We start from the raw sequence: 24,032 nt of genomic DNA, 5'->3' as shown, positions 1-24,032 counted from the left end.
TATCCCATTCGTTTAATTATTTTGGGTCGGAAGACACTTAATCTTCAATACGTCACCCATTCACCTTTATTTTCAAACGTGTAATTCATTACTGTGTTATCGGAAAGCAATACATGAACGGTTTATTCCATACAAAAGAGCCAATTTGATTAAAAAGGAAAGTATTAAACAGATACACATAGATAACCATCTCCCAGTAATATTCTTTATATAAGTGAAAAACATCCCCTTTTTATCTTTTCTGTATTTATTGTGTGTATTTCTGTATTTATGCGATGCAAATTGTACTTTTCCTACATTCTCAGTTCCACTATAAAGCCAATAGCTTTCATTTAATATAAACACAATACGGAATTTAAATGTGATGCGCTACCGAGTCGAAGATCTCATCTCGGTATAAGAACCATTTAAAACTGGAACTGATAAACCCTTGGTTTGACGTCTAAGTATATCCCCCATATCGTTGAACAGGAACAACAAAAATGTATGGAAAAAGAAGTATCAAGAAACGATGGCAAAACACATACACTAAGTGGCTGGTATTTGTAAAAACAGTGGCAATTCTTATCACTAAATTAGGTATTTTATGTCAATTTGACTTGGAAACAATATCCGTAGTTTTATGTGTGACTATGAGTCGAGTATAGTGTGTGTATGTAGAATGTGGAGTGAATATATCTTTCAAAATATTCTAATGCGAATCGTAGTGTATGATGTAGACAAAGAGAGACTGAAAATTAAATAGGAAATATGAGAGAAATATCTTGAGAAATAGTTGGTTAATGTTAATTGATCCTAATTACGTTTGACAAGTTAGCTGATAAAAGCAGATTACTTTTTGGGAATGTAATAAATGTAGAAAGTTTTCGTAATATTTGTGTCTTTAAACTTCGCACTTTATACCGCTACTGATGAAACAACACTACAATAACTGTAGACAGTTGGCAATAAAAAAAAGCTTTCCAGGAAATAGTAACTGTACTATTCTGTGAAATAAATACCTGATGGCAGGGCCTATATTCGTCAAAATATTTTCGCAATTTTCATGCATATTCAAAACCGAACAACAAGAGTAGATTCTTCCTGTAAACGATCTTGTGTTTTTCCTGTAATTCTTTTCCGATTTTTGTTTTTAAAAAATAATCCGATTGAGTTACAGTGTCGTACGAGGCGAATTTTTAACGATCAGAAACGTACAGGACCAGTGAGCACGTATGACAACAAGAACCGAACCATTTCCATATATTGTATTTCAAAATCGATACCCTTAGGAGACGTGTTGTTTTAATACAACAATTTCAAAAAATTTTGTACTGATACAACAAAAATGCAACAATGCAACACTTTTGGTCTACCGTTAGTAATCATAGAGTTAAAATAGGAAAAAATTTACAAAAAATAACATCACGTTGTAAAAGGAATTCCGCTGGATTCCTCACTGAAGTCAATTGAGTGTATACAGAAGTGATGATAGGACATTTTAACTTCGAAGTGACTATTGGCAGGCGCCTGCCAATAGTGAAAATATTATTAATATGACTATTGGCAGGCGCCTGCCAATAGTCACTTTGATTAAAATGACTATTGGCAGGCGCCTGCCAATAGCCAAAATATTATTAAAATGACTATTGGCAGGCGCCTGCCAATAGTGAAAATTTTATTAAAATGACTATTGGCAGGCGCCTATCAATAGTTTTTCTTATAGAATTTTGACTATTGGCACAGACGATAATTTAAAAAGGAAAATGCTATTCGCATTACGTATTCTAGAGCTTTCGAAACCAAATATTATTAACGACTTTATAACAGAATATTAATTAGATCAAATAGTCAGTTATATTAACCTTTTATGAATCATATGGTTCAGGCATGTGTTTTGTTCCTACTTAATCCTTCTACAGATTGTGTGAGGGAGAAGTTTAGTCTGATACAACTAAATTCATTTCTACAATTTGTAGGAGTAAAGATTTTGGTTTGTTCCTACAGAATTCATCGTTCTACAAACTTTACAATGAAAGAGTTTTGTTTGTTCCTACCGAATTCATTTCTCTACATACTGAGTAAAGGTGTTGTTCGGTTTGTTCCAACTTCCAACTGAATTCATCCTTCTACAAACTGTGTAAGGAAGGACTTTGGTTTGTTCCTACCGAATTCATCCTTCTACAATTTGTGTGAGGAAGGAGTTTGCTTTGTTCCTACTAAATTCGTTCCTCTAGAATTTGTGTGAGGAAGGAGTTCGGTTTGTTCCTACTGAATTCATCCTTCTACAAACAGTGTAAATAAAGAGTTTGGTTTTTTTCATTCTCCTACAAACTGTGTAAGGAACGAGTTTGATTTGTTCCAACTGAATCCATCCTTCTACAATTTGTATGAGGAAGGAGTTTGGTTTCCTCCTACTGAATTCATCCTTCTACAATTTGTGTGAGGAAGGAGTTTGGTTTCCTACTACTGAATTCATCCTTCTACAATTTGTGTGAGGAAGGAGTTTGGCTTGTTTCTACTGAATCCATCCTTCTACACACAGTGTCAATAAAGAGTTTGGTTTTTAATTCTCCTACAAACTGTGTAAGGAAAGAGTTTGATTTGTTTCAACTGAATTCATCCTTCTACTAACTGTAAAAGGTAAGAGTTTGGTTTGTTCCAAATTTACTCATCCGTTTACAAACTGTGTACAGAATGAGTTTGGTACTGAATTCATACTTTTTCAACTTGAATAAGGAAGGTTTCTGTATTCTGATTGATCAACTGAATTCATCCTTCTACAAATTGAATGATGAAGGTGTTCGTTTTTTTTTACTGAATTTATCCTTTGACGAAATACCCCTCATTTCGTCATTTTGTTGGACCTTGACCAAAGGTCACTTCCTCAGAATGTGCGAATAGCGAAGAAGAGGCTATTCGTATGTACATACATTGTGCGAATAGTCACTTCATAATATGATGAGATGACGAATAACGCGAAAGCGATACATAGACAAAAAGTACTAGCAGAAAAATTCAAGGTTCCAATGGGTCATCTCTAAACTGATCACAGCATATGCTGTGTCGTCTTCATTAATCTAGTACAAATAGTATATTACATTGGGTGCTGCGAAAGTCATACACTACATGAAGTACCAATTTTGTGTTACGAGACGAACTCACAAGTGTGTATTTAAGCAACAAGGTTAGCTGATTGTCATTATCTGTTTGCTACCTTTTTGTAATGTCCACATCATTTCATAGAATAGGCGATTACATCTGGAGAAAATTTATTGAATAAACTTTCATATGCAATTCTCAAAAGCTAATTAACATATAGATTGCTGAGAAATATTAGAAATTATTGAGCTGTAAATTTGAATAGTCCAGAATGGCGGCGCCAACTAATCTAATATTCTCGACATGCTACACCTCTCCGCCTGCGAATAGTGTATTTTAATATTCTGGACTATTCGCAGGCGCCTGCCAATAGTCATTATAATAATATCTCGCTATTGGCGGGCGCCTGCCAATAGTCACTTTAATAATACTTTCACTATTGGCAGGCGCCTATCCTGAGGCCGAAACAGTGTCTTTTTCGATAGACTCATCTATCATTATCACTTTAACGTGAACAAGTTACGGGAAAGGGAAGAGCAAAATAAGCTCTGTTAAGCTACGTTTTTCAGAAACACGATTGTCTATCATAAGAGTAATGGTGCTAGTCTCAATGACGTGAAACGTTTGTATATACCCGGACCTTGTTCCGTATCCGTATCGAAAGGACAGTACAGGAAAATGCATTTGTATCAAAACCGAGTTCTATGGATTTCGTGTAATTACTCCACTCGCCTTCGGCTCGTTCCGCAGACCTCACACTTAAACAAATATTTACAAACAGTGACGTAACATGCTATTGCAAACATATATAGACGTATGTCGCGACATTGTCCTTTCGAAAAAAATAATTAAAATACCGGGCTGAAGAAAAATCTATGAAATGAACATTACGAGACACTTAGGCTACTATTAATATATATATTATGTACCTGTTGCCAAGATTGTTATTTTGATGTGTAGGACATTATTGCCAGAGCCGAAGGCGTGGGCAATAATGCCTACACGTCCAAATAACAGTCTGGCAATAGGTGCATACCATATTTTATCTGTCGAGAAAAGATATATCGAGATAAGTAAAAACTCCCTAGGGAGATAAGCTCGAGATTATCGTTCTAGATAGATAAAAAATAATACAAATGTTCTGAACATTTACGCAGACCCGGCGGTCGAGAATCACGTGTCTTCAAACAATCATAAATTTCTGAAAAGAAGTTTTTAAATCGAATTGAACGAGGAAGTATATATGACGAAATTATTTTCTTTTGTAATGACAAACGTTTATAAATTTCACTCAATAGTGACTTGCTAAAAGAGTCGGTTTGTTTGCATTTAAAACTGTGGTGGGTGCGGTATTTTTTTTATTGTGAAAATACCCATTTTGGTATTTGCAATTGCATTGCTTTTGTGAAACAAGAATAATTTAATTTTGAATGAGTTAAATGAGTTTGCAGAATAAATATTTTGCGAAAATAATAAACTCTTCTGCTGTATACGTTCCGATCGACAATTTCAATAAATGCAAAAATATGGAAACATCATAACCACATTTCCATATCAAAACGCATTCTTTTTTGTATGAGGTAATGATGGTTCACTGTACCAAATCGAAAAATTATGTTCACAATTCCCTCATACGACCATTTTATTATTGTACGTACGGAATGGCAAGGATCAGTTTATTGTTATCCCATAAAATGGGTTCACCCTTGTCATATAATTCCGTCTTAAGTAAATCGGTCTAGACATCTCCGATTTTATAATATTTTCAATTATACAAATAACACAAATGTACAAACTTCATTGTTGTTGAAAATGGAAAATGTTTATTATGGCCGAACGAAGTTTTCTCATTTATTATGTCACCGAAGTAAATATAGGTGACTGGGAGCTGCCATTTTATTGGGGAACATTCTCAACAGGCACACACTGCCACTAATACCATCGTCATATTTTCGTATATAATAATTGTTCCGTTCGTTCTTGTAACCCTTTTCAAAAAAAAGAAGGAAGAAGTGAAAGCCGGCCGACGTCGACACACAAGGGTCAGTTAAAAAAAAACATTTTCCTAGGAAATTTATTTTCCACAACTTTTACTTTCAAAGGTATGGTAAACATTTTATTCGAAATGTTGTGGAAATGTTTCATGAATTGGACTAGAGCAGAGTTGAATGAATTGAATAGATGCTTGCATGTGGCGTTAGAAAACCTTTTCATTCGATTTTATTGAAATGAGCTCAAGACCTAAATTCAACATTTTCTCGGGGAAAAATCTGTGTGAATTTCGGTATTTATACGTAATATATGTCAACCATAATCATTATAGAAAGGATAAACTTTTGGGCCAATAAATGTAATAAATGTTACTTAATGAATGTTTTATGTTGATAAAATTTTAATGGGGTGTACTTTCTTCATCCATCCTAGTGCTTTTACAATTGTCTCGAGTTGTTTAATGGCTTCAACGAAATTATACGAAACGTTTTTATGTTATGATAATAAAGTGGGACCTAATTTCGGTCAATTGAAGATGTTCTTCAACTGATCTCAGCATTAACTCTATTATGGAAACCTCAGCAACGGTAAAACAACCATTTAGAATAAGAGCGCAATTAATTGTAATGCGAACCGGATGTTGTTAGCGTATCCTCCTTTTAACCAATGTACATGCATCACATCTGTGAAATCGAAGAAGAGACGAGAGTAAAATTCGTATTTTTCTACGTACATACTTTGAGAATGACACATATCTATAATTAAGTCCTATCTATGTCCTGCATTCATAGATTGTTTTCGTATTTGAGTTTTAAAATGTTTAGTCCTTCAACTTTTATTTCTTCGTAAAAAAGTAACCGTTTCCTCTTGGGAATTGTAAGATGATGATGCTATTTGAGGTTGGACTAAGTTTTATATTTTAATTAATCACCTTCATTCGACAATGAGTTGAGATGTATTGTTCTGTGATATTTGAATAAGACAGCTTACGAAGAGCGATGGAAAATTGAATTTTCTTCTCGTTACTAGAGGTTAAAATAAGTAAATATCTGCGTGAGCCTTTAATTAATAGGTACGATGGCATTTCATCTGTTCTCTAGTAAATCTTCGGATTTAATTCCTACGATTCTATTGTGTCTGTTATGTCTTATCGACATACACCAAGAACGCTTGTTTCAATCTATGTTTTCTTCAGTGTTTCGACCTTCATTTGGTCGAATTGTATTTATAGAACCAATCATTCAGTCCATCAGGAAGGGGTGAGTCCATGCTTATCATTATAAATCACGGCAATTATGATCAACATGTCAACAATCATAATCCCTTTGAAAGCTATTAGTGGTAAACATTTGTTTAGCATTTTTTTAAATGAAGTTATGTTAAGTAATAGATTAATCCCGGCCGGGCGAACAGTTTGAAGGATTCTTCTGAAAAACAGACGACCAAAATCGGACGTATTTTCCAGTAGAATTTTTATTTGTGCCAGAAAGGTTTTCGACCAGTTCAAGTATTCAACTGAAAAAGACTGTAAACCTACACTTTCCTTACAGAAAATTCTCGAGTTACACCAAACGAGGATTTTTTTGAAAGTGGTTTAGGCTGCTTGGGTCGAATACCTTTCTGGGCACATTTAAAAAATTTTCCTTGGAAAATGAGTCCGATTTCGGTCGGCCGTTTTTCAAAACAATCGCCTCTCTGTAATATTCTACTCGCATGCGCCCATGCGCGGATTAATAGTTTATTAGTTTTGTATGTGCGGAAGATTGGCAACGGCCTTTTTTAAAAGTGGTTTCAAATTGTTTTTTCGTTGTTGTTGTAGTTGTTACCCAACACCTTCCCTAAGGGGTAAACAGATAAAATTTGTGTGGCTATACTAACTGTATGTTCGAATGAGTGTTTGATGTGTTAAAAAAAGTGTAAAATTAATTTCCTAAATAAACAATTTTCAAAGGTGAAAGGAGAGAAGCGAAAGGCCGTAAGTCCAACTTTTCATTTTGCTTCCACATTTATTAAATTGTATTACTTCCTCCTCATTATTATACCGACCGGCGATTATATTTTTTTCCAAAAAGCCTAAAATCGTTAGAAGAAATTATTCTTTTTTAAACATACTAATAACTTTTTCACCGCGCCTCAGGCCGATCTCTTTGTGTGCCAGTTGCCAGTTAATTAAACATCTAACATCGTTGCATAACTTATTGTTGTAAGAATGTACGAGCGTTGCGAAACACTTAAATGGTAAACAATGTTTACTAAACATGTAATAATCGTATTCATCTTTAAGACAATCTTCCATTGTAAAAACAGAAGAAGAAGAAAAAAAACACTTTACCCCAAACTATACACAGAATATCATCTCCTACATTATCCTGTAAATTGCAGCGTACTGACCCATAAAATCCAAAATTAATGTTGCTGAAAGACATCCTAATCTAAAATCCAAGCAGAAGCAACATTTGAACATTTCACTAACACATTCCGCATGTATGTATTACATCTTGTACGTATTCAGCGATAAATAATCTTTTGATATAAAAATTTTTAAGACGTAGATGATATGTACATCCATTTCTTGTCATCAACAGAATTTTACGAGAATTGCATCAATAATGAATGTGATCGTTTTTTATCTTTTGCATATTATGACATGGATATTTTAACCGAAATGTAAAGTGTTCATCATTTCCGTCATTAAATTGTTATCTGGTTTGTGTAAGGAAATGCAATGCATTTAATCGAACGCTCGTCGGTGGTAAAATAAATTATCGCAATTTGGAAAACTGATCCTACATAATGTATTCTAATAAACCAGATGAAAATCATCTTTTTTGCACTCGAAAAGGATTGTTAGGCACTTTTTCGGTGAAATCAAACCAGTTTTCCTTTAATTTCCACTTAAGATGCAAAGGGATATTTTGATTGATCGTAATTCTGAAAATATTTAAGATTTCATGGTGTAGGTGTAAAACGTTAATAAACTTCATTCAGATTGCGAGGGGGATCATATTCCATCTTACACATAACGAAAGCGACACGTTTGCGTTGTATATGTACTTTAATCACACATATTCAAATTATCTCGCTGTTTAAATTATAAGGATGTAACAATAAAATTTATTATTCGTATGTACGACATTGGCATGTTGAACATTAAGTCTGTTCATTGTCTGTAAATTTAAAAATTCAAAATAACGCGCAACCTCTTAAATTTATTTCTAGATTTATTGCTGTTTCAGAAACAAGTAGCTCGAAAATTCTTTAACGATGTAATAAACACTTAACATTGTGATAAATTAAAGATTTAAAAATATAAACGTAAATTCGACCTGAGAGTGTTAACAATGATAGAAAAAACCGAAATTAAATTAAAAATCTTAATTCAAAATAACCAAACCGCAGACATTTATATAACAAAGTAAGAGAATGGAATCGTAATGAATCAACTCGAATGAGATTCATTACATTTTATACTTTACCCAGTGTCTAAGTAATCACCGACGTTGCTGTCGTTTGTAACTATTCTTCGCTTAAAAGAAATTGGTTTAACCCATAAGTATTAAATGAATCCTGAATCAGTAACCATCAGTAATTCATATTCGTATAGCTAAATGAATGAATCATAGGAATGGATAGTTGCCAGTTATGTACGACTACGACAAGAAAAAATGACAGTCTCTGGGTTGATTTCTCTTAAATGTAGGATTTAATAAGAGGAGCTAAAAGTTTAGTCAGTGACGGAAATGTAAATAAAACTTCGCCCATATGAAATATGCATTTACATTACCTAATCACGTAAAGCACAGTACGTACGTGAGCTAAAATTTGTATAACTAACGTCCCCAATCGTCAAAATAAAAGTTTCGACCCACAGACGTAATTTACTATTAAATATTGTATGTACCGTCAAGAGTCTACGACCTACAAGCCATTAAAACTGACCAACTAAGAAGATTAGATTAGATTAGATTAGATGGGAGGGTGTAAGCCCAGCACCTAAGCCTCAGATGGGCCTGTTGTGCTATTGTACAAGTCTCTTGATCATATGGACTGTGATTTTACATCATATCTCTCCCGACTTAGATTGTTCACAAATCGACCGTGTGTTAACGTCCCATACGTTGTGAATTCTCCAAGCCGTGGGTGGTATGCGAATACCACAACCATCACTAATTGACCTGTACATTTTCCCAAAGATGGCGCTATCAACATTGTCATGTTGTAGCTCTTTCTACTATTGACGTTATGTCGATATGGTTTCTTTTATGGAGAAAGCGAATGTTGGGTTTTTTGATATTTCCGACTTTGTTACGGTTACGGCTATTAGTTTTAGGTAATAGCAAGTGTCTAATCACCATAGGCCATGAGTTGCCTCTTCGTATAAATCGCCATGCCACCATGTGACTGAACTCGTTCTGGCGTTGCAGGTTGTAGCGTTTGAATGATTCGTATTTCGTCATATCCCTTGACATCCATACAACGTATCAATCAAAAGATCTGTTAAACCTCGCGGTCATTTTGGAGTACAAGATAGTTTCTGTATCTTGGGATTGTACCACAGCAAATTTGTAAAAATTTGCTATGTGGTTTTGGGGTGTCAAATGAGAACCCGAGGCGTTTGTACCTTACCTGCACTAAAATTGACTGCCAGATGCCATACGGCAATGTGTCATTTTCGTACATTAATCGAGCACGTAATTTAGCATTAGCTTCTGGTAGAGTCGATTGTTAATCCGTACACCGACGCCACGAAGCACATGTTAAATAACAAAGGAAATAACACAATTGTTGATATCGCACAATGAGGCGAGAACAACTTTATTGATCAAAGAGAAAATGACCTACGAGAACAACACTTTGATTTCGTTAATAAAACCTTTAAAATAATTTCACCATTTAACCATTACAGCAAAATAAAAACACCAAAGCCGTAAAAGTTGGCACAGAAATTAGACAAAATCGAAAATGAATTCACACACAGCCACACAAAAGAAACACTTTTAGAGAGCAACGCATAAACACGTCCGTTCTCTGTGACTGTGACTGACCAACTAAGAAAATCCGTAGTATCCTTTTCTATAACCTAGGGCAGCCCTAGTAGGGCTACTTTATGCCGTAAAGTTGCAACTCCAATACAAAAGCCACAAATAAAAAATCGAAACGAATGTTTTTGCCGGGATCCAGCTCTCGAAAGGATTAACTTATTTATTTGCAAGAATTTAACATTAAATTACAAGCTTTAGTTTTCCCTAGAGTCGAAAGTGGCTTATTACACACCTAGAGAAAACAAAAAATTTCTGGATGGACTGGTTCGGCTCCACCGGTTCCACTGTACCGCGTAGATTTTGTTTTCAAATTTATAAAGAATAATATTACTGTTGCCGAACAATAAACAGCGACATTGTGGGTGAGCAAGGATAAGTCTCCTTTCAGTGGCAACTTCAATAAAGAAAATAACAAAAGCGAGAAAACCTAAGAAATTCGACCAGCATTAGAAAGACTAAACAGCAAGCTATAAAGTACTGTTCTACAAAAGCCATAAAAGAAATCTCGACATGTAATGAGTAATAATGTTATATATTACACGCGTACGCGGTACTTTTTAATTTGTTCTTCTGTTCGAATTGAAGCTTCACTGGTGGAAAACTGTGTACACAATACACAATGAAAATAAAAGTAATGCCGATGCTTTATGAATGAATCATTTACTTTGGTTGAAACAACCTAATCCCAGATATAAAACGACATGATGTCTTAAATTCATGTTCGGAACAATTAATTTTGTGAATTTTATTTCATATCACGTACACAAAATGCTGATTCATTTTTTACTCAATGTTGTACACTACACATCTTTGCGGTTTGATCTTGCCTAGGCATAGACGTGCACAAATAAAAAATTTTCAATCTCTTTCGTTTTTGGTATGGAGAAAAATTGGCGGAATTTTCGCATCAGAGATTAATGGTGAAATTTTAAACGATATGTGTGTACTGTATAAATACGAGAATAAAGTAAATTTATCTGTACAAAGTAAATAAATGAAAAGATTAATTCGCAAAGATTTAGCAAATTTAACATCCACATAATTTCTCAGAAGTCAACCAGAGATTATAGTCGCAACAAGCAAACAAACAAGGGAATTTACGATAAAAATATTAACTTTCTTTCAAGTAAAACCAGATAAATGGTTCGAAATAGAGGTGAGATTAGCTGTTTTGCTGTGAGTATACTTTTAGGGACTATATCGCAGGACGTTGTAGTTAGTTACAATTGCAAAACATTTTATCCAGCAATTTGTTGTGTCGCGCCCACACAACCAGCATCCATCTCCAATATATGTTAGGATTTATTTCCCGATTCACCTAAATACTTTTTCTCCAATTGTGCACATTTTAGAGATTTCAATTGAATTATGATGAAGAAGAAGAAAAACGTTGAAGCAAAGCGTCCTTTTATCGAACAACAACAAAAAATCAAAATCTCGTCGATATATTATTTTTGGATCTCTCTCTTGAAAATAATGATATGGCATGGCACATCTTATGGGAAATGAAACATGGATGAAATAAATTGTTTATCATCAAGTCGGTGCCAATATTAGTCATAGGAAACTTCTCATATTTGTCTCAATTTTTTCCCTCATACGTTGGCTTATTTTTAAGGTAGAGTTATACATATAAATAGGAATTTCATATCGTCTTTGCTAAATGGTTCAAAAAGAAATATTCGGAAAATTGAAATATATCTCCGGAAAATGCCATTGAAAGAAAATTACAAAAAATAAGACTTTATATAGGTAGCTCTGTAGAAAGAAAATTCCTTCCGATCTCAATATAAATTGAGCTAATAATTTACCATCGCGTCGTTTAGCGACGGTAAGTTAAGAGTGCTATTCAACATTGATTTCTCATAAATTGTATCCGTTTTTGTTCAGTGTGATCTCATTGCAGTTTTCGGGAAGCGTAATCAGGCCATCTACCCCTAATTTCATAAAAAAAATCGATTCGATGCGTCTTACATTTTATGATGTTGATGACAAAGGAAAATTCAGATGAAAACAGTATTCATTGAATTTACGAAAATTAGATACAGCTTCTCGTTGCGTCATATTATTTGAACATATATTAAGGGTAAGACACGACTTTATGCTCGAGTTTGACCCGTATATCAAGTATAATGACAACTGTCAAGAGAAAAACAAAGAAATTTCGGCGGATTTTCGTCAATCAAAATACCAGTCTTTTCTTATCACTTGGCGGAATAGGTCTGTTCCAAGGTTATTTCAAATGTCAAAACGTCATTCACAAAATGTTCACAAAAGCGTTGAGACTATGTCCAAGGTGCAAATGGTGTGAAGGTAATGACCTTGACCTTGACCTTGCACATTTCGAATAGGACCCTGTGGTCTTTCCGGAAGAGCTTGAACGTTGAATCACTCACAGTGGAATGACCCACTTGGATCCCCCTTTTTGCCCTCCTTGTTCAATACTTTGTTACTCTGTGTGTACATCGTATCGATGTATTGAACAGCGCCGGACCGCCATCCGAAATGTGTTAAACTTAAGACTAACAACAATCACCGTCGCCGGACTAAGTGACTGGACTAGCTACTTTTGCATATATCATTCATAGGCTTGCAATACAGTCCGACACAATATAATGCCGCAAGGAAAATTTACCTGTTACCTGCTTTGTCATCCCACTGCATTCATTAAATTACCTGTATTCGTCCAGTTACCTGAGTCCGTTTATAAAGTCGACTGTTCTAGCCAACGACGGGCCTACGGGTACGGTAATAACAACGTTCGTAGACCCGAAGATTGGCAGCAGGGAGATGAACCGCTCGCCGGAGCCTTTGCTCGAGATGATTCTTACGTAGGGTCGAGGGGTCAGTTTTCATACAATATACATGTTAGAAAGATCATCCGTCAGCATCTCGCTTCGATGCCATGGGCGAACGTATACCATACCGTAGCAATCTCAGCGTTTAGCATTGTGCAGTTCACTCATTTTGCATCGCATTGTCACGGCGCCAAAGACCGACTTAACCGGCTATTCACGCAGCACTCACGCTCACACTTCACATTATTCACACACGGGACAGTTCCAGCTAACTTTAAATCGTACACACATCCCTCAGAAACAATTTTCACCCCAAATAAACCGAGAAATTCACAAAAATTGCGGAGCGAAAAGAAAAACACGACCGTCCATTTTCACCGCACACTTTTCTTTCCAAAAAATGGTGTGAAGGTAATGACATATATATTTAATAAGTATATTTTCAATAGCAAATAAATCATAAATTATAAAATAAAATAAATCTACTCCAAGTTTCGACCTGACTCGAAAGTACTCATGATACTAGCTGCACTCTCTCTCTGAAAAGCAATGGTAATATTCTGTTTAAATAACTTCGTGGCACGTTTTTCACCAGTTGCAGCAACGAGCAGGCGACCGAGCTCATCGGTGAACGGTTTTGCTTCCTCACACCATGGTCCCAATGTTTCCACAGCGAAAGGCAATAAATTGATATTCTTTTCCTTGATCGCTTTGTAAAGATTGTGCTTTTTCAACGCTGCAGTTTCCGCTGCTCTACCAGCAGAATATATATTAGATGTGCTGTTAAAAACAAAGATGGAATAGAGACTCGAGCCATCTGTTTTGAGGTAGCGAAACACAAGGAATTTATAGTCAACCATTTCAAAAAGAAGGTGTCATTAGCATCGAATTTTATGTGCTAGGCCTCGCGTCTGAATGGCATTACCTCAACAATGTTTGTTTTCGGCCTCTCAAAAATCATTTTTTACATTTTCCGATTGAAAAAGTAATTCATTTTCCCGAAGACGTGAGCTACACACTAGCACGAAAATCCGCTTTGTCGAAATTTTTTTATTTTTCTCCGGATAGCTGTCATAATGGCTAATTCCAGCAGCTATCCACATTTATTCTGGGAGTTTTATAAAGTTCACAAGAATTTCGTCTGAATCCTTTTGTCGTTATGTAGAATTCCATTGAATTATTTATAATTCTGAGAAGTAATGTGGATATACGATTTATACTCGATATCATGCCCGCACATTAGTATGCGAGCGTGATGCAAGTACCAAAAATGTTTTTTTTAAATTGTGGACAGCGTAGCATATTTACACCAACTTTTTGGCTTTTCCTCCTTAACTCCAACGTCCAACGACTCACAAACTTTCCGACTTTCCTCAACATCTGTCACTTGTGACGCAATTTTTTTTTTCTAAAATTTTTTGGGTTCATCTTGTGTTGATAAAAATTTTGCGTACATGCGTAGAATGCGTGACCCTCAGCGATATCAGTTATTTTGCAAGTAAAATAAAGGACTCGCGTCACATTTACCCTTTAAGGGTTTTTTGACTGACTCGAGCAAAAATTCGAGTCCTGGAATACCCTTATTTAGTTCGATTGGTCTGGAGATTTTACTAGTTTTGCGTTGAACGATGGACTCATTCTAATTAGCTTTCGTTAACCTTTTTACGCAATAGGAAACATAAAAGACATAAACATCAAGCCGGGAAAATCGGAGAAATAACACCGTAACATCGAGGCCGAGGCTGTGCTAATCGAAAATAGTCAAAGGAATCTAATGCAATTGGCAAATAAAATTGTTATTTTTCGTCGATTAATTTTGTTGAATTTCTTTCTGTTAAAAACTCGATTTCCATGATATAAATAAAACATTACCGATTGCACAATTTATTTATAAATTTTAAAATTGTACGTGTACTGAACACTAAAAGCTGCAATGAGTTTAGCAAATACTTTATTACGTTTAATGAAAAAAACAAAACAAAAAACTACGAAGAAAAATCAAAATCCTATAAGTGAATTAATGAATAATTCAATGATTAAATGATTCTTTGCGCTGGTTCTCTCTTAGTTCAATTTACCATAACGACAAAAAATGCCAACGAATATAGCTTCTGGTATAACATTTCTTGTTCAATAACGAATTACCTACTTCTATCTGCACATAATAAGATAAAGCCAACTTGATGTTACCTGCTAGCATTATTCTATTCGATTTGATTAATTCGTTGCTGTAGGAAAATGGTTTAATGAGAGATGTAAAATACTGTACGGAGACGGGTCGGTATCGATGGATGGCGCAGCTGTATGCTGTAACAAATACAAGGCATTTTCTAAACTAGATTATGCGAATTACAAAAAAAACGAAGAAAACGTAAACTGCTCATCAATCAATGCCAATGTATTGAATCCTATATTTACAGTTTCATTTAAATGCCAATTAATAATGTAATGTACAAGGTGGTGACGATAAACAGGAATATTTTATCATATGCATACCACTTTCAGAGGAAATAGATAAATTCAAATTCACCGGGGGAACGTAAAATTATTCATAAATTAATTAACGAATTGCCAATTGCCGATAAATTAGCAAAAACCCTTTCGGCAATCCGTTTATCGGTTACATTGTATCATACATCTGTGATTGAAAACGAAAACATTACTCATAACGGTTATTATCACCTCACAGCTCTCTGAATCAGTTGTTCGGATTTTATGCATTTGAGTAACAACTTTTATCGGAAATTTATGTCTCCATAATATTCCACTCAATTTCTGCATTTATAGATACATTCAACAATCGTTAACGACTTAAGCACCTGCAGCACAAAAAACCAACAAAATAATTCTTTTTTGCTGTTTACATTGTATAACGTGTAAACATCGTTTCGAAGGATTGGGTACATAATCCAATCACAAAGGTGCTTGTGATACACCGAAGGGAAAAGCTCAACTGGAGCGAGAGATAAAAGTAAACGGAAAAGAGTTTACGAACTAATGTGAACTTCTGAACTTCATGTTTCACAAGTAAAACTTCTGTTGCCGTTACTGTGGCAAAAAGCCCAAGGCAACACTGAGTCGTGAAATAGTTTATGAAACCGAGTGATGAATGGTTTTTTGACACTAAATGTATGTATTATGTTTGTAGAACTGGTATTAGGGAAGAAAGGAGAATTTGGGTCAGAATTATGATGGAGCAGTTTATTCCAAATGGATTAAAAATTCGGATTATTTTTTTATTGTTTTTGTCACCTTCATCTCTTAATCTATGATTGTAATGCTTACTACAGTGCTTCTGAGCTTATGCACTTCAAGCCAATAGATCGACATTAGTAGTCGATTTTCTTCGTTCCAAATTTAACAGACCTAGTTTCATGGGTTAGCAATAACCAATATATTGCTCGTATAAAAATTAATATTGCAAAATTAAGTGAATCATTGCACAAAAGGGCGATGTTTCAATTGGAATTCAATTTTTAATGTTTACTAAAACAAGTTAGTTTATAATGATCTTTGAAGTATGTGTTTTTGCAAAAACGTTTTAATTCTTCGTGCTATACAAAACCGAAAGACTGATCAGTTTACACGGAAGATTAAAAAAAACAAGGCATCAGAACAGTCGGAGCGTTTGCTGCGACTGAGTCCCGTACGACCCGTAAACCTATTTTGCCCGAAACCATTATACGTCCGTAGCCCTAACAGGCCCATAACCCTTATTCGTCCGTTATCAAAATGCTTCCGTAATCTTATTGCGTACTTGACATTATTGCCTATTTTTGCAAATTAACTGTAAGTGTTCATCTTTAAAATTGCGCTTAGCGCAATTACAAAAGCCCGTACGAAGTACTTCTCAAGTATAAAACAAAAGTTTACGATGTAATTTTATTGAATTATCTGTCAAACGAAACAAAAGTAGCAAAGTTTGATGAAATATTCTCGATTTATGAGCAAAAACAAAGCACCTAGCAGGGTAATAGAGGTTTTTACACGTCAAATAGAGTAGTTTTTAGCCCCGTACGAAGTACGGAGGGGCTAATAGGATTACGGTGCCGTGTGTAATTGATGGAATTCGAAGCAGGCGGTGCCTATGTTTGCCTATGTTCATAGATGACGAATCCACAATAAAAATTTTGTCTGTCCGTCTGTCCGTCTGTCACGTCGATATCTTGAGTAAATCAAATCCTATTTCAAAATTTTTTTTTCCCTGAAAGGTAGTTGAAATTGTGAGGCTAAGTTCGAAGATGGGCGATTTTGGGTCGACCCCTCCCGAGTTGGGGCCCCATAAGTGCTTTAACGTTTTCCAAAGATTTCTCTGGCCATTTAAAGGTTACACTGGTAAGTGATACATCAAATGAAAGGTATTTACAATACCTATCGACAAAAAAAAAGTTTATGGAAATTGGATGACCGACACGTTTGTTAGACCCCTTGGTGTGAACTAGGTGCAGGGCGGCAAGCCGTTTTTGCTTGTAGGTTGGCCAAATTTGAACATATTTCGTTCGTGTTAGCTTTATTAGATAGATATTGACCGTACCAATCAGGGAAAAAAAAGTTCATGAAATTCGGTTCACCGGAGCGTGAGCTAGGTCTCTTGGAGTGAGCTTATATGAGGCTACTCGGCCGTACAGTGAAGGTGGTGTTTTTTGTTAATATCTCGAGTAAAATTTGACCGAATTTCATGATTTTTTTTTGTTTGAAAGGTATTAATAAATGTGAATCGTCAGTACTATTTCAGGTCTCCTAATAAAATGGCCGTCGGCCGCCATTTTGGATTTTTGTAAAAACAATATAAATCGGTGAAAATGATACTTACAAAGTTACTGATCAGTGGGAAGTGATTGGTTATGTGTGTGTGGTGTTTCAAGGATCCCAAATATGGATATCTATATATATATATATATATATACATATATCTATATTGAGCTATATAACGGTATAGATAGTTATTTTGAGCGATATACTAGCATATTTATCAGTAAATTGTTTATTTATAGGTAAATATAGGTTAATTATATAGGACTGAGTAAATTTTAGGTCAATTTTAAATTTGTGTTACGTTTGGAAGGAACATCGTACGGGGCTTCGTAATAGACTATGCCAATCATATTTAACCAATGATGCCATTTTAAAGGTCATCAATAGTGGTGACTTTATCACTATTCTATTTTACCGGAATCATGCACACATTCAAATAAAAGCATTTCCGCCAAAAAAATCATTTTTTAAATTAACGGACAAAAAAAATTCAGTTTTGTGGTGTCACTTACGACTATCTTCACAACAGACATGTCAAGAATTTTGTTTACCTGAATGGAAACATATTTTTGTATGTTTTCTTCACATTTTACCGACTGAATTAGCACGAAACGCATTGCAGGCAATTTCTAGGCACATAAAATTAAGGAATTGAACACTGAATGGCACAATTCACACCAAATTACTTTTAAAAATGAGATTTTCACAACACCCACAATGTTTGACCAAATTAATTTGTCTTTAAAATTATTTCGGAGAATTTGTCCTAAATTCTGTTTAAGACACTAGCATGAGCACACTCGGAACTATTTTCTGTGCGAAATTTAAACTGTATCACTTTGTTTTACGCGAAATACTACAAATTTTCGACACAAACTTGTTTGAGATTTAAAATTTACTGTCCCGATTTGACATTTCATCAAAACAAAATTCAGTGAATCAGTCAAAACTGGATGAACTGAGTGAACAATACTACTCATACTACTGTAATTGCAAAGTGGCAAACTTAAGACCTTATGTGGAATTTGGGTGGAAAATGGCGCAAATCACATATTTCAGGAATTTATAAAGTGAAAAATCTTTCCGGTTTCAAGTTTTTTCGTCAAAAGACGAGACACGGGTATCTTTATTTTCAATTTTTAGCTGCTTTATGTAAAAAAAATGAGAAAAAAAATCATTTTGGCGTAGTCTATTGCGCTATGCGCAATTTTTAAGACGTACAAATTTCATAAGAATTTTACTTTACCGACGTTTACGGGCGCAGTAGACTTACGTTAAGAGTAGGGCGACGGACGAACTAGGGTCACGTGCGCAATAGATGTACGGGCTCGTACGGGGCTCAGTCGCAGCAAACGCTCCGACTGTTCTGACGGCTCGTTTGATACCAATAATACCATTAGCAGCCTTAATGGTAATTTTGAAATGACATTAAGAAAAAAAAGGTATGGAAATATTCGCATACTTCGATTAAAGTACTACTTTATTTTCTTCTATTACCCTGCTAGGTGCTTTGGCAAAAACCACATTTGAGTTCAAATTTGAAACTTTTTTCACCACGTTCTCTTTGTATTCAATTACCTTCCATAAAAAACTAAATCTAGCACAATCAGATGAGATTTACTTGATTTACACGCGCGGAATTTTGAAAACAGACACATTTTCTGTTTCTGTGTTTTACTTGCGTTCTTGATTTCTCCATATAAAAATACATGCAAAATTCACAAAAAACCAGTAAACCACAAAACAGAAAATGTGTCGGTTTTCAAAATTCCGCGTGTGTATGTGCAAAAAAACACTTAGGGCCGAGTAGCGGCCTTAGTCCAAGGGCCCAAATTTGAAACTTTTTTTGCCATCATTCTATTCGGCATTCAATTATCTCTCAAATGAAACAAAAACTAGCAAAATCGGATGAGATTTATTCGATTTATGTGCAAAGATTATATTAATCTTCTTTCCATTTCGTACGATCCATTGCCATTTGCTGCCAGTTTGTACCTGCAATAATCTTAATTCCGTTTGTCCATCTCTCTGGTGGTCTACCAATGGCTCGTCTTTTATATGGTCGCCAGTTCATGATCTTTTTGGTCCAACGTTCGTATGTGCTTCTTGCAATATGTCCCGCCCAGCTCCGTTTCAGAGATGCTATTCTTTCCATGACATCAACGACCCTGGTTTGTTGTCGAATCCATTGATTCGTCATTCTGTCTCTGAGTGTTATTCCAAGTATACTCCGTTCCGTGGCTCTTTGTGTCACTCTCAATTTATCTTCGGATGCTTTCGTTAAAGTTAACGTTTCCGCTACATAAGTGAGCACTGGAAGGACAACTGGAAGGACACAAGTGTCGAAAACTTTGCGTTTCAAACTATTATTCATTTTGCTTTTGAAAATTAGTCTGAGTTTTCCGAACGGTGACCATGCAAGACCAATCCTACGTCTTATTTCTGCAGTTTGGTTGTCCAGACGTAACTTCAGTTTATGTCCTAGATATACGTAGCTGTCGACTCGTTCAATGACAGTGTCACCAATTTTGATTTCTCTATCGTCCCCGATGTTGGTCATGACTTTTGTTTTCGATAAGTTCATCTTGCGGCAAACTTTGCTTGCCTCTTCACTTAACTGTTGTAGCATAAGCTGAGCCTAACCTAGATTCGCTGCTATCGTAATTATTGATGTAATGTAATTAATTAATAATTATTAATAATGTAATTATTGATGGATATGCTGTGTAGCCTAGCAACCTTCTCTAAGAGGGCAGCACACTTTGTTTGTATTCAAATAAAGATCTTTCTTCTTCTTCACCCTCCGAAAATAAAATCAGACATTTTTTTAGGAAGAAAAATAGTGCACAAACTCCTTCAGAAAAACATGCACAGACACAGACTGATAAAAAAATGCGTTTGGAGGAAGAAAAATAGTGTCTGCTAGTCTTCTCACATAGACCAACAGAGTGCGTCTAAGACAGAACATGCAACTACAAACAGGATTCCGAACATATTGGTCCAGCTTATTCAAACCTATTAATACAACATGCCAATAAGAACATTGGCGCACATTCTAGTTGGAACCATCAAACGGTAGCAGCGACCTGACAGTTTTGCGACTAGCTAACGTCATGACGCACATCTGTTAAAGTGTTGTTTGTTCTTGTTTTTTCGTTGCATAAGTTTTCCACAAGATTTTTTCCGCCTCTATGAAAAATGTGTCCAATTTTGCTTTAATAATTTTCACTTTGACGAATCATAATTGATAAATTCTCTATACGTAAGTTACTTGTACAGCAGCTAAATGAACTTTCTGTTCACATTCGTTTATTGACAAAATTGTTTTCCGTTTTTTGAATTTTGAATAAAGGCCCTGATGATGACTCGGATTAGAGTCGAAACGTTGGCAAACTAAAGGAATTGTGTTTCAGTTCCACGCATATGGCAGAAGTAAACCTCAACGTAACAGACCCTTGAGAAAAATTTAATTTTATAATTTATTATTGCCGTAATTGCACTGCAAACTTTAAATTTATTCAACAGAGCTCTTGTAGTGCAATTATGACGAAACTATCATTATCACAGCACTGCTCCTAGCATGAACACTGAATTGACAAGTGTCAAATTTGGAGGCTTTAGTGTAATGAGCTACCGCTTAGGATTGCCTGTATTGTATGTCTTAAGTCAAACAACGAAAAGAAGTCACTTATCTGTACAAAAGAAACGCAGTGCCTACTGTGATTTCATCAGCCTCCCAATATTTTCTATGTTTATGCTAGAAGCAGTGATGTATCATTATACTACTGGCATAAAACAACAATAAACCTTTGCGTCTAAATGACACACTAAAACGTCTAACTAATAGTTATATAGAACGTCGGTTGCAAAGTACTTTATTTGGGTCTAGATTTGTGATTATGACACGTCGTGAGCCGTGAAATAACTTTTTCCTCCTGGAGAACCAAAAACGTCACATTCTCTCACCGAATTTAGTATCGAAGTGACTATTTGTACTTAAGCCGCTTAATAAACGCAAATAGTGTATAAGAAGATTATTCGCACTTAAGGGCAAATAGTGTTCTAGTAGATTTTGAGAAAATGAATGTCGGCCTTGGAAAGACCTTCAGGTAGAGTATACGCACTGGCTGGTGCGAGTACATCCACGAGAGTTATTTTTAAAAATATAGTGAATGTTCGGAGAGTCCGTCTTCCCTGCAGCTTCGATGTTCCACGGAACTGAACACAGTACTTTTGTGCTGCAAGCCTACAGAAGTCTTGGAAAAAAGTTGGTGCGTAAATCCTTCTTTCTGGAGGCTCTACAGCATCTGGAACAGTACTAAAGCAGTCATTTTTTATCGTCTACTATTCTTTTACCTTATCAATAAAAAAACGCTTCGCTATGTCGCGAATATATGTCGTTAAAACAGATCCAATGTTAGTAATATCAAGAGAAAAAATAGTAAATCTTTCTCGGAGGATTTTAGTCAAATAAAGTGTTAGCATATAGCAAATGACCTCAGGACTCCGGAACAGTGATGAGTTTCTCAATTGGACCAACATTTGCTACGCGACAGGAGTTTGGAAAGACGATATGATCAAGTGGGACGACATCAAATTGACTATTTCATTGGAAAAAATCCATTTTGTTGCGGATTAACAGCAAAAAATATTGCGATTGTAAAAGAACGGTCTTCAATATGGCATACTACCACCACTCATATTGATACATTGAAATACACACAACACATCCTAGTCTATCCTAACGATGTGTACACGATCTACTAAGTAGGAACTATCATGATTTTGAGAGGTAAGACGTAAATGAGCAAAAGTGCAACTATTTACTGGTTGCACTACTGACTTACCATTGCAATTGTTGACGATATTACTGTTCTAACATATTTAGAAGAAAGTGACGATAGTTTGAAGAATTTGTCAGCTTCAGCTACTGGAGCCTTTCACCTTTCACATGTTAAAACAAAATCTCTTAGAATCTGTGGTGTAAACTCTACAGCAACGATCTTTGTTCGGTCAAACTTAATTTTATTTCAAACTTATCAAATCGGCATTTACATAGTTTAAGTGAATTTTGTGCATTGCAACTAACACTACCCCCTTGCGTAGAGAAATATATATTCGCTCACCTTCTTTTGGAACTCCTTCTTGTCTTGTTGATATTGGTCGGCTGCGTCGCTATTGAGTGGATCATCAAAATTGATCACAGACAGATCCTGAATATGGACGAAAAATGACGACAATTTTGAGTATATCCATAAGTTACGTGAATGTTGCCGCTGGTGTACTTACATTAAAAAGTGAATTTATGCCCCATACTAGGTCTTTCAGTCTACGTGTCGGTGCCCAGCCTAATCCATCTATTGAATTTTGTCGTAATAATGAAAGACACACCTCTCCTGCTTCAGATATGTTCGGATGCCACAGTTTTGTCGTGCATTTGACTTTAGGAGGCTACAAAATCAATATTTGTTTAGTGGTCGTCGAACAAAATGTTCATCAGATCTGAGTATCGTTCACATATGTCCCTACTGCACTGTACGACAGCAAGAGCAGATTTTATATCAATTGGCTCTCCTCACTTACGTTGAAATTGAAAGGCTTGAACGCAACGTGATGAACCGACGCAATTGTAAAACTGTTTGTTCCCCAACCTAAACGTCAATAATCAGTAACCCCGGAAAGAATAGACCTTGCGCTCGTTGAACAGTCTATTGTTTACATTTCCACTAATCTCTACTACCAAACAACATCGAACAACATCTATTGTACCAACGGCTGTCCATTTGATTCAAATGTTTAGTCTAACTGCTCAAATCTACTGTCGTCTAACGTCGACAATATAAACTTACAATCATATTGTACTCCTCCGGAACTGCTATCGTGAATTTGAATTTGCCACCTTTCCAAAATCCTTCGTCTGGCGATCGGCGATGTTTTCATAACAGAAAAATTAGAATTTGTTTGCTTTTGTAGTCAAGGGATTATTTTACCTGGTGTTATCGTCAGCGTAAATTCCGACAAAACGTTCGGATCATTAAAAACAACCTTCAACGAACGAAACAAAAATTCAATTAGCACAACTTGTTTGGCTTTTCGGTTTTGTAATTAAGAAAAGCTTCACCTTGCACACATTTGTTTCCATCTCTTGTTCCATCTCTTGCACCTCTTTTATCAGCAATCGATCGCGCACCGAAATTCTTTTAGACGTATCCGGACTGGATGTCGAACCATCTTTTTTCAGTTTTCTAGTCAGCGTTATCATAGTGATAGTGATAGAACGGATTTTTGTTGTTTGTTTACTATCATCAAAGAAAAAATTTTTGTGATTGCATCTGACATTTAGTGGAGCGTATGTTTTAACGTC

At 35.5% G+C, this 24,032-nt stretch overlaps 1 protein-coding gene across 1 annotated transcript; it reads right to left on the bottom strand.

The window, feature by feature from the left end:
• Positions 1 to 22,662: 22,662 nt before the first annotated feature.
• On the bottom strand, positions 22,663 to 24,032 carry LOC119073766 (NEDD8-conjugating enzyme UBE2F-like). The gene is made up of 5 exons (XM_037179432.1): positions 23,790 to 24,032; positions 23,659 to 23,713; positions 23,518 to 23,585; positions 22,958 to 23,119; positions 22,663 to 22,881 (listed from the first exon to the last, which is right to left on the bottom strand). Exons 1-5 carry the CDS (start codon positions 23,928 to 23,930, stop codon positions 22,759 to 22,761), a joined length of 549 nt encoding a protein of 182 aa, XP_037035327.1. The 5' UTR covers positions 23,931 to 24,032; the 3' UTR covers positions 22,663 to 22,758.

The sequence above is a fragment of the Bradysia coprophila genome, unplaced genomic scaffold (genome assembly GCF_014529535.1).
Source record: "Bradysia coprophila strain Holo2 unplaced genomic scaffold, BU_Bcop_v1 contig_138, whole genome shotgun sequence".
Classification (NCBI taxonomy): Eukaryota; Metazoa; Arthropoda; class Insecta; order Diptera; family Sciaridae; genus Bradysia; species Bradysia coprophila.
This window is presented reverse-complemented; position numbering and strand designations above follow the sequence as displayed.